This window comes from Macrobrachium nipponense, chromosome 39 (genome assembly GCF_015104395.2).
Source record: "Macrobrachium nipponense isolate FS-2020 chromosome 39, ASM1510439v2, whole genome shotgun sequence".
In the NCBI taxonomy this organism is placed as follows: Eukaryota; Metazoa; Arthropoda; class Malacostraca; order Decapoda; family Palaemonidae; genus Macrobrachium; species Macrobrachium nipponense.
The window spans coordinates 58,171,288-58,183,787 of NC_061099.1; the positions used below are offsets into that span (position 1 = coordinate 58,171,288).

At 37.2% G+C, this 12,500-nt stretch overlaps 1 protein-coding gene across 5 annotated transcripts in view; it reads left to right on the plus strand.

Moving 5' to 3' along the window:
• The window catches only part of LOC135210364 (CD109 antigen-like), a 1,440,954-nt gene that overhangs the window by 1,196,147 nt on the left and 232,307 nt on the right, over positions 1–12,500 (plus strand). For all 5 annotated transcript variants that reach the window (XM_064243260.1, XM_064243264.1, XM_064243262.1 and 2 more), the window contains 3 exons: positions 7,615–7,839; positions 8,210–8,396; positions 11,728–11,885. In XM_064243260.1, coding sequence (XP_064099330.1) covers positions 7,615–7,839; positions 8,210–8,396; positions 11,728–11,885 — 570 coding nt within the window. The remainder of the gene's footprint in view (positions 1–7,614; positions 7,840–8,209; positions 8,397–11,727; positions 11,886–12,500) is intronic.

The window sequence follows — 12,500 nt, forward strand, 5'->3', positions numbered from 1 at the left end:
TTCGAGTGTCTGACATGAGTAAAGTGAAACTGTTACTCGAAGATATCCTTGAGTGTTCCCTTACCGGAAGACATGAGTATTGAACAAATATTATGTGATCTTTCCCATGCAGGCACAGGAATTATCAGAAAAATAGAGACTTGGCTATAATTTAAACTTCCCTGTTGCACAGTATTTCCTGTAAGACGTATTTTTATCAATACTTTGTAAAACTGGTTATGCCAAGAATTTACAAACTTTTATTTAATTTTAAATGTTAATCTTACATTTTGATAATCCTTAATCCGGCGGATTTTGAAAAGAAATATATTGGGCATTGTAATACCTAAATATCTATGAAAGAATAATATTGAAAGCTATTGTGCGTGAATGCTTACGAAATTTTACGGACGAATAAATAGTTCGCATCATTGACGAAATCGCTCACATTACAAAACCTTTGCACTTAGGCTAGGAGACTTACGAAATATGATATTTTAGGTTACCAAGGTTTCAGTGTGGTCACTGAAACTACTGAAAATATATACTGAGTCAGTCAATTTGTTTTTTTCTCAAAGTTACTAAAATACCTTCTTTACGTGAACAGACCAAGATATTCCCTCATCTATTTGCGGCATTGTGATAATTTCATTTACTTACTTATTTATTTTCTAAATGATTGGTCACGTTTTTCTGTCAGTCTAGTTTTGAATCAGTTGTTGCACCTCCTTATTTAATTTGCACGTTATGGAATCGAAAATAGTAGCAGGATTTGGTAATGCGTCGGACTCTTGAAAATGGTTTTTTCCCCATATTTGTATTTTTGATGCCAATACTGTGTTGTTTCATTATTTTTTTTATCCATTGTGTCACGCTTTCATGAACCTGTATATAAACTTGTATTTTCATGCATAATCTCAATGAAGCGATAACATTTACATGCGAGTTCTATTGCTGTCATTCCATATTTATCAAGTAGAAGGTAAGTAACCTTGGCCGAGCGTTGATAGAAGCAAAGGAAATATAGTTACTTGATTGATGCATACTCATAGATCATTTTGCAAATGACATTTGATCCTTAAGTCTCACCTTCAGCAAGAGAAAGCGTCACTTTCACACTTAAAAAGTCGAGATTTCATGAGTTTCTGCGAGTCACCAAGTGCGACGATACTGTAGATTTCTTCATTTTCTTTTCAGACAGATAAGATCAAACTAATTCCACTTGGTTTAAGAATAGACCATTGATGGTAGAGATTAGCCTAGTTTACTTTGGAACTCCCCAGTGTGCGTTTGCTGAAGGCTTTCGATTATAATTGACTTTCCTGCATAGTTCGATTTCAAGTCACGTAGTCATTATTGTCGTCAAGAACTTACATGCTTTCCACAGGATTCGATTCCGGTAAACTCGCCCCTGTTCATTCAAATATATGAACCAGCCTTTCAATATATATCTGTAAACTAGATTGGTCAAATGTTAGTAAGTGGAATTTAATATTTTTCTTATGATGCACTTGAATATGTCTCTCGTATATGTGCATTTCGTAAGCTTCCTTTCCAGGAAGTCGTTTCCTGTGTGAATATTGTACAGTGAATAAGATTTTATGTCATTTTTTTTTTTTGGGGGGGGGGGGGGGGGCCTTCTATTCACATGTTATAAGAAATTTCAACCCTTCAAATATCGGAATTTCGGCAGATATTCATTATTTGGGTTTATTATTCCTATCAAATGCACTTGCAAAGTTTTGTATAAAATTTCTTTCCTTTGTTGATAGCAGAACATTTTCCTAATAAACTAAATACTCTGACAGTTCGCAGGAATGGAAGTCCGAATACACAAGCCTAGAAAAGATTTCCTAATAGGATGAACCTCTTTCATTTTTATCCTCAAAAAATAAAAATCCCAACTCAAACCTCCAACATTACGGTGCTCAGAATCAAAAATCATTTTTGGCTCACGGGCTAATAATTTGGCATTTATTTATGGCTGAATTTGATGTTATTGTGGACCGTATACAAATGAGACGACGAGATATATTAGAGTGTACTTATTATGCACATTCATGATTTGTGAGTTGTTTGCAAATCAAAAAAGAAAAATATGATTTACGTGTGAAGCACATTATGAATTGTAAGTCGGTATCGAAGCGTTATATTTGGCCAGGCTCTTCCTTTATAAGGAGCAGTTTTTACTCGATAGTTTTGGGTCAATGAGGTTTTCTTCTTATGTTTCTTATTTCGCTCTGCATATATATATATATATATATATATATATATATATATATATATATATAGACATATATATTATATATATATATATATATATATATATATAGACATATATATATTTATACATATATATATATATATATATATATATATATATATATGTATGTATGTATGTATGTATGTATGTATGTATCCTTGCCCTGTCTTGTTGCCTTTATCGGTATCTGATTTTTAATTATATTTATTTGTTCTCTCTCTCTCTCTCTCTCTCTCTCTCTCTCTCTCTCTCTCTCTCTCTCTCTCTCTGTAATGTTTTCATTCCTTTGTCTCCATCCTTAAATCGTTTGGGTTTAGTTTTTTCTCTTAGCTTCGTTTCTCCCATTCCTTAATTTATTTTCTCAACTGATTTATTACCTCATTACTTAGTGCCTTTTTCCTTCTGCCTCTGTTGCAGACTGTTGTTAATTACGTTTCATGGAATGTTTTCACTTCTATTTTAAATATTTCTCTACGTCAGTCTGCTGTTTGGTATGCATTCATACATATTGCGTATATGCACGTATTTCTACATGAGAGAGAGAGAGAGAGAGAGAGAGAGAGAGAGAGAGAGAGAGAGAGAGAGAGAGAGAGAGAGAGAGTAGGGTATGGACTTCTTCGGGCAAATGAGAACATAGAGCCTTATGGGACATTGTTTGGAAGTATCTTTACATACTAGAAATTCGTGGTTTCCAATGAAGAATATCCAAATATGCTTGTAAAAGAGGAAATGGCGAGGAAAAGAGTTTGCCAGATTGTGTTTCTGTACAATATATGGAACACCAGGCTGATGGATGTAATGGTGAGGAGGCGATTGGTTGAAGGTACATCTGATCATTATTGGTTGAAGGTAAATCGAGTTTTATTGGAGAGAGATGAGAGAAATTGCGGCTGTGAGAGTAATTGAGACGAGTGAGTTGGAGGAGAAGGAAGTGAGAGGAGCCTTTAAGGAAAAAAGAAATTAAGTATGAGCTAAGGTTAAAAAACAGGGGAGAAAAGGTGTACATGAGGGGTCTATGAAATATCATGAAGGAATCATGGTATAAGTGGGCAATTTTTGCTGTTTGGAAGGGAAGGAAGAGGGAATAAAAACAGTAATTGTAGGGATGGGAAATGAATGGTTTTACTGAAGGAAACGTAAGATATTATTCAAGTTGCAACTGCATACAGAAGAGATTAGTCTGTATAGGTATGCAGGAGGCTGAAGAGGGGTGTCAATAAAAAAGTGTGAGAGAAATGATTACAAATGTTCAAAGTAGATGGGGGAAGGTGAAACAGAATTTTTGGAAGAATGGGAAGTTGTTCTACTGGAAATAAATCAAGAAAGAGGTGTTCATGAACACATTAATCCTAGAATGAAAATGCAAGTGGAAGGATATCTGGAGTGAATGCAGTCTTGGGTCAATAGATTGAGTATTTTGGGGGTTTTCTTGAATGTAGAAGGAGAGGCAGAAATGAGTGTGGCAAAATTGGAGAGTGTTAGTGTGACGTAGAGAATACTTTTGGAAGTGATTGTTGAGAATATAAAGAGGATAGTTTAGATGCTGATAACTGGAAAGACACCAGGAGGTGATGGAACTACAAATCTAATGCTGTGGTATAGATATATAAGTGTGATTGCTTGTCTGACCAGAGTTTTTCGTGGGTGAGGGAAACATTTTGAAAGGATGAGTAAAGGATAAATCTGTTATAATCAGTACACTGTCAAGAGCAAGTCAAGTAACAAAAGGAGTGATTAGGGAAAATCAGTGGTTTAAACAACGAAAAGTTTGTGGATCAAGTGTTCGCCTTGAAGTATGAACTTCATAAGGTGTTATGATGGAATTAATCGAGAGACAATTTAGAGGATGTTAAGCATATATATGTTGAGATTGACTGAAAATTTATGATAGAAGTGAGGCATGTGTTAGGAATATGTAGATGGGAGAGTGACTGATTTAGCGGAAAGTAGGTTTGAGACACAGATGTGTTACGACTTCATATCCGTTCTATTATTTTTATTGTGGGAGTCATACAAGACGCTAAATTAAGGAAATGATACTTATGTGCAAAGTTGCCAAATGTGTAAATGATAAAGTGTTTTAAAGATTTTGTAATTGGAGAAAATTAACAGTAAATGTGGGCAGGTCTAAGGTTAAGAGAGTAAATAGAAAACAAGACGATGAAGCAATGGATATTAGTTTGGTTGATAGAAGAATGTAGGTAGTTCATTTCGTTTGGGTATTTAGGAACAAATGCAACGGCTGATGGTAGGACGAGAGACAAGTAGCCACTCAATAGGAAGAGCAAGGACGGTAGCGAAGGAGTGTGACAACAGTAAAACTAGATTTAGTGGCTTTGGTATTTTTATGTGGCACATAATCCATCAGCAATATTCGCTATGTTTGTAGAAGAATCTCCAATAATGAAATGGTGCTAGATTTAAATGTGACGAATGAAAAATTAGAAGGATATTGATGTTGATGTGTATGCAGGTTACAATTTCTGTCTAGTTGACATGGATTGAAACTAACAGGTTAAGTTTATTCATTTGCGTGTGTATGTTAATATGATCTCGGCATTAACATAAATTCGTGTAAGTATGTCAGGTGTGCGAGTATACGCGTTTGCAGCTGTCAAAATAGATACAGCATATGCATACGGTGTACGTGCGTATGCGCTCTCCAGGATAGATTGTATTTCAAATAATATTTCCCTATGTTATACGAGATATTTTGACTTGCAGAAAACTCATAATGTGTGTGCACGTGCGTGTGCAAGCATCTAGTCGTGCTCTTGCAGGCAACAGCATCTGTTCTTATATCATGTATTCACCCCATAATCAAGTTTCCCTCCGACTCTGTTGTCATTTGACCTCATTTGTATTGACCGCTGGACCTCATATTGCTGCTATTACTCTTCGCCTGGCCACTGGGTCAACTCCGAGGGGCCATTTATCCTTTTACCCGCTTCCTTCTCTTTCTCCTCTCTTTTTCTCCTCTCTCTTTTTCCTCCTCCTTCTCAATATTCCTTCTTAGCGTGTTTTGCTGAACTTTGAAAACCGTCGCCGCTTTCATGTGGCGAGTGTATTTTCACAAGGCTTTATCGTTTCTGCTCATGAGTTTACTTTTGTTCTTAACCTGTGTTTTCCCCTTCGCTTCGACATTTCGTCATCCTGAGAAAACTTCAATTGGTTTTAACACGTAAATATCTTGTGAGCCGGAGTATTTATTTCTGGGACACGGTCGGATTCCATTATATAGAGTAAGTCTCGAAGTGGAATGATTCGTCATCCGATAACAAGCCTCTGATGTCATTTCGGTTGTTGACGGTTCTCGGCTTTTGTTTACGTTGGTAGTTCGTTCCGCGGTTCTTTTTTCCGGTTCCAGACTTTTCAGTTTTGCTATTCTGGTTCTTCCTAAAATAAGCCTCCTTTTTTTTATGGGCGGGATTGTCAGCTTCATATTTACTTTTTTCCCCTTTACTTGATTGTGTTTGTTTATTTGTTTTGAAATTTTTATTCCCATCCTGTTAGGATTTTAATTTTGCCCCTCTGTTGACAAAGTATTTTTTGCAAAATCTGTGTCAGTGTTTTTCACCTAACTTTTTAATGTTTCTGTCCTACATTATATGGATTTCCCCTTTTTTATTTTCATTGTTATTTTTTTCTAGAACTTCTGTTTCCGCAGATGAACTTTCAAATTGGTTTTTACAAAGAGCGCCATTCGGTTATGCGACATTTATAGATGATTACATTTGCCGTTTTTCGTTAATGTTGTGATCGACTCCCAGTGGATTTCTTGCTAGAGTTGGTTGGTCTTTCCCGCTGCATGTTTGTTGTCATTCCTCCCATTCGTTTTGTTTGTGGCTTTGTTTAAATATCCTGAGTAATTTTTTACCTACGTTTGTTTTCGTCCCCCCCCCCCCCCCCCCCCCCCCATTTCGTCTCCTCCTTCCACTCTTTGTATCGGGCTTGTAATTACTTTCCCTGTTCTTTTTCCAGACGGCCTTGTTTTCTCTGCACGGCACAGTCTCTCTCTCTCTCTCTCTCTCTCTCTCTCTCTCTCTCTCCTCATTCTGTTACCCTTTAACTCTTTGTTAAATTGTTCTCTGTCTTTTTCTCTCCCATTGTACAATTCACATTTTGTGTCGGTTATTGTTCTATTTTTGCACCTTATCGAATAAACGTATTACTGTTTCATTCCAATTTATAGCGTCTTATGGATTTCTCTCACTGGAGGTTTTTTTGGTCCATTTTGCTCCATAGCCTTATGCAACAATTTGGTATGTTCGTCTTTTCATTTACTTTGTGAGTGTGTGTGTGTGTGTATGTGTGTGTGTAAACTACATTTTTAGTATACACGTATAGATGGCGTTGTATTACTTTGTATTTTGTGTTTTGTTTTCTTTCTTATCTTAATTTGTTTTAATAGGATGATTGTTTACATGGTGTTGACAAAGTAGTTTTTATGTTTTTGTTATTTTCTGTTTTCCCATTTCTTTTTATAAACGCTGTAAATTATATGAAACTGTGAATATCAATCAAACCAAAATATCAGTTTCATGAATGCAGTAAGGTGGCCATTAAAGCCTATGTTAGAATTTAAGAATATGCTCTCTCCCTTCCTCTTATTATCCGATAGTAAGGGTTATATGTCCATTACATGTAGCATGTATTTATACTAATAACCACAGATCAGTAAGAAGAACGATTTTCGTAACCTGAAGTGGAACACCGGGAAAAAGATCACATCCGTTTACAAGCCCGTATGACAAATAATGACCTATTTTGACCTTTTTGTTTGTGTCTCCTGTCATTCCTCACTAGGTATATTCCTGAACTCCACTGGCAATTCCCCTTAGATGAAGGTGTCACATGAGAGAGCCTTCATCTGCACTTCATCTTTACAGCCTCTCTCCCCTTCCGTGAATATGATAGGGCCGTTCTCATAAAGAGTTGATGAAACTGAATAATTCCCCTCTTATATTAGCATATCATAAGCAATTTGATCAATGATTTCCTTATATATATATATATATATATATTTATATATATATATATATATATATATATACTTATATGTAGTATATATATATATATATATATATATATATAATATATATATATATATATATATATATATATATATATATATATATATATATATATATATATAATCCTGTGTTTTCTTATTTTCATAACAAAACCAGAAAACTAGATACTAGGGACGACTAAGGAATTTAAACTCCCACCACTATTGATATCGCCAAGCTAACTGAGTTCCGAAGTTTAATGAAAATTAGCATAAACACCTTCCAATTTGAAGGTTATCAGTGTGTTTCACATTTTCCACGTTCTGACTTGTTCCTCCTTATCTCCCTCCGACGCGATAGTTCTCCGGCGTGTTCCCCTTCAAGTTCCGCATGAGCGACTTCGAAGACCTTGTGCGTCAGACAGAGGGGAGCGAAGTTCGAGTGACGGCTACCGTCGGGGATGCCTACTGGGACGCGTCCCATACCGGTTTTGCTACCACCAGGATCTACGGGTCGGCCATCAAACTCAAGTTCCTCGGAGACTCGCCTCAGGTCTTTCGTTCGGCGATGCCCTTCAAGTTTTATGTGAGTCCCACTGATGTTTTCACTTCTGCAATTTGGATTTAGTTTGCATTAGTTTTTTTTTTCTGGCAGCGTTTTTCCTGTGTTTTCAGTTAAAACTAGGTTTATGTATTCTAATATTTTTTTTATTTTAACTTTTAATATGAAAAAGTCAAGAAATAAGGCATACTGTGTTATTAGCAAAATCATAGCAGATTACTTATTATAGTTTCCATGACCTGATTATTATGTTGTTTTTGTTGTTGAGATTATTCAACTTACAAACATTGTCTCGCATACCTACACAACTAGTCACGCTTTAGTGTAATTTTGAAGTAATCTTTACTGACTTTGAAGAAGTTAGTAAAACCACTCGATCTTTCCCCCCGATCAGCTAACGGCCCAGGAACACGACGGCTCGCGTGTGCCCGAGTGGCGACTTGCCCGGCACCGTCTGCTGGTGACTCCCGAAGTGGCACTGGTGAATGGAGAGAGAAGAAAGCTGCTCTCCCGGACCGTCAAGATGACACACAACATGTACGCCGTCTGGATGGCGGAGATCGATCTCCATGTGGAGCTCTGTAAGTAAAAGAGGAAGCGGGAGACCTCTTCGAAGTGTATCATTTGACTTTGAAGTTACTGTTGTCGTTATTCGTATTCTTATTTGTCTTCTATGCTCGTGTTCTTCTCTGGATTTCGAAATTAGAGCTTCGAAATGGCAAAAAGTAGGAATATGATGAGAGAACGAGTCGTAACGAGCTTCCTGTGCTGCCAGTACCTCGACTTCTCAAGGAGGACAGATAAAAAAATAACCACCAACATAGCAAAGGCTACTTGTTGGATTACTTTCGAATTTTACTTTAATTTTCAGGCTCAAGTACTTTTAAAGATTAGCAAAATTGTAATCCTAAAAGAACTGAGAACGCTTGGAAGGCTATAACATTAGATAGTTATCAAAATGTTTATTGAGATGCCATTTTCCATAATAACAACATTTCTTGGAATGTTTATCTGTTTTTTTATTTTTTTATTATTGTTGTTGTTTTGTTTTGTTTTGTTTTTATGTATAGATAACCCAAATAGGTTACGATGTTCGAAAATACCAGTGGGTAATAAGAGGTCCTTCTTGCATGATGAGATCAAGACATAAGGTTAATTTCATTTCCGTGGTATTGGTTGCGATTTTGAAGAATTGACGACCCTTAAATCATATATTCAGTGTTGTCGCCATCACTCATACTAATTTATATATTTCATTTTCATTAGGGCGCTGAATTATCCTGATGGGTTCCTGCGCTTGGTCCTCAAGACCTTGATTTCATAATCAATCAATCAATCAATCTTCCATGTGACCTGCAGTTATCGAAGTTTTAGTTAGTGGACTGTTGTCATGCAGTTCCTTTCGACCTGTAATAGCTTTTCACCTTTTTGATGTCCCATTTTCCTCAGTTGGGCTTCATGATGTACCAGTTCCCCTTGCTGGTAACTGCCTCCTTAATGCTTCTATAATACCAAGTTCCCTCTTTGCCTTTAATATTTATGATTTTACATTTCCTTCTCTTAGCCCGGAATTCTTCCACTTACCTGATTCCTTGATTATATGCGTTACTCTTCGGTATCCTTTGTTGGTTCTTCATTATGGTACTATGATAACCCATTTGATTTCCTGTCATCTTGCATTTACTGTTGACCCTCAAGTTCCTTTTGCCTCCGTGATATCACAGTTCCATCTGTCCTCTCAGTTTTCAGTTCTCTATATTCTCCATGATGTTTTCACGCATCATTTAGCTTGTAATATACTCCCATCTCTCTAACTCTATTATCACGATTCTCGTCGGTAGCTCAAAATTTCCTTTTACATTTAAGATGGTACTGTTCTTTATGTCAGTTCCCAGTCAGTCTGCCGTTCCCTTATAGAGGATGCGGTTACCTTTAAGGTGCCTCATTTCAGGTGACTTGTTTCACTTTGAGTCTGTAGTTCCTTGGAAGAATGTAGTTTCCTTTGAGAGAGTCACGTTCCTTAAAAGTAAAGGATTTTTTGTACGCCTCACAATATCCCTGTGTACCTAACTTTCTCTTTCATATCTCTATTTTACCGGCTTTATGATATTGTTTTTATTGGCTCGTTTTATTGTTTCATAGTTTTCTTCGGCGTTTACTTACTAATGCTTTGGAGCAGCGGTCGTGCAGGGTCCTTCCCTAAACCAGCAGTGTAATGTCATTTGGTTTCGCTATCTATACTGATGACTTGTAAGAACTGCGAATCTTTGCGGTTTTCTTTTCAAATGATGATAATTTATCAATTTTATATGTGGTTAGTTGTTTAACGCTCTTTCTTTTTTTGTTGTGTAGTGTGCGCACAAAACAGAGGATTATATTTACTTCTGAACGGTTTTTAAAATTGTGATAATCATTACAAGTTTAGTAAGAAGGCAGCCATTTTTCTCGAGTTGGATGATGAATCTTCTAAAACCGGCCCATCTTTTTTTTTTAAAGTATAACATATTTACTAATAAATTGAAACTTTTGGGAGACAAAAAATCATTTATATTGTTAATTAACAGGTAAGAAAGACGAATGATATAAACTGGTCAAAATAACCTCAAATTGCCGTAGATTCTGCCATTTGGACCTTGTCAGATGCAGTTAAACTTGCAAATGACTTTTTCAGATGAGGTACTTTTATTGTTACGTCTCGGCAGGGCCAGATTCAGAATGACTTTATATAGTGTCAAAATGTGGGACTTGCATTCCCATAGAAAGCTCAGTTTTAATTATATGAATATTTCAAAGTCATTATATCTATCAAAACTACCTCCTAGTCTCTCTCTCTCTCTCTCTCTCTCTCTCTCTCTCTCTCGATTGGAGTATTTAAAACGCCAAATGACGTATAAACTCATTTAACAAATCCAGTCGACTCCTTTCGAAGGCCTAAATTTCAACCTCTTATTAAACTCGGCTCCGCTTTTTCTCTATCTGTGTTCAGGAGCGGAATCCTGAATTTCCGCTTTCGAAGAGCAGAGTAGACCCGCCATGAGCGAAAGCGGCGAAACGAAATTCTAAATTCCGTCTTGTTTCAGAAAGAGTTATTCGCCAAAGGGTTAAGCTGAGCAAGCTGAAAACGCCGCTTTCATGTATTTTGCCGTGAAAGGATTTTAATCTCTTGTATATATGTAAGGGGCCTTTGAAAGGGGGTTTTTGGGAGCTGTACATTTAACGGACGTTGCAGAGGATGTAAAGAAGCCTATGAAACTTTAAAAAACGACCTGTGAACAGGATCCTGATCCTCCCACATTCTCTCTCTCTCTCTCTCTCTCTCTCTCTCTCTCTCTCTCTCTCTCTCTCAGAAAGAGTGACCCAACCAATCCCATATTCCCCAATCCCTATCCACCTCCCCCCAATCCTCCATCGCTTCACACCTCCTACACCAATCCTTTGGGTCCTGCAGTTCAGCATTTTATCCTGTAACCGAGTTGCTAGTGTAGTGTGAAATTTTGACCCACTGGGAATTTTATGTCTCTCACAGATTGAAGGGCGGCTGTCTCTCTTTGAAGTTTAGTTTGATGATATTTGTTGTAGTAGGCTCCGAGGGCAGCATTTTTCCTCCCCCTTGCTCGCATCTGGCCTGGTCACCCTTGTTTTATAGTTCTCTTCTAGTTCCTATTCACTGTGTTTGCACAAACGCGTACATACACTATATGCGTGTATTGACGTTTTTTTTTCTCTTTTTTTTTTTTGAGCGGAAGGGGAAAATAGAATTTGTCGCTCAATCCTCTTTAGCCAAAGGATTAACAAAGGAACGAGTAACAACTCCCCCTTTTTATCTTGTGACGTATCCGTCATCATTTTCAATGCTGTACATTATTATAGATTTTAGCCAAATTATCCTCCTTAATATGAAATATTTCACAGCGGACGTGGAAGTGGAAGTGGAAGTGACGTCGCTACGGTTGGAAGCAGAGCTCAAGGACTCCACGGGATCGAAATCCTTCGCCTCTTTGATGAGCGTGGCCCATCACTCTCCCAGAGGCCGCCATTTGCAAGTCACGACAAGCACCAAGAACCCCAAGGTGAGTGAGTGCTGGCTTTGTCTTTGCTCCCTTCTTCCCTTTTCCCGCCCGGCACACCAAGTTTGTGTTAGTGCAACATTATATACTAAGTGCGAGGGATTCGCGCAATATACTTTCGCAGTATAGGGCAATTATATCGAATGCCTCTGTTGAATCAAGGCCTATTTCTAGACGGTAGAGTCTCTAACTATGACTAGCTTTATGATTTAATGTTTTTTACTTCACACTGTAACAACACAAGTTTGAGATGTTTCATGATGTCTTACAGTCTACTTCAGGTCTTTAGTCGTACATCAGTCCATTCTAACACTTACAGCTTATGATTTATGTTTTCTTTTGCCATATGCAGCTCACGTTATTAACTTTATTCAGTGACTGGAACGTTTTTATTCCAAGTAAAGCCTTTATGATAAAGCTGCCAGCTGCCATTCGTGACCAGAGATAAATGACATGGTTTTATCCGGGTTCACATGGAACGATCTGAAACTCTGCCAAAGCAGAGAGGTTGCTTTTGTCGTCACCGAAGGTAATGGCAATCTAAACAAATGTTTAGTATTTATAACTTATTTGTGTACCTTTTGGGCTTTCTTTAACAACGATTGTAAAGGTACTTTT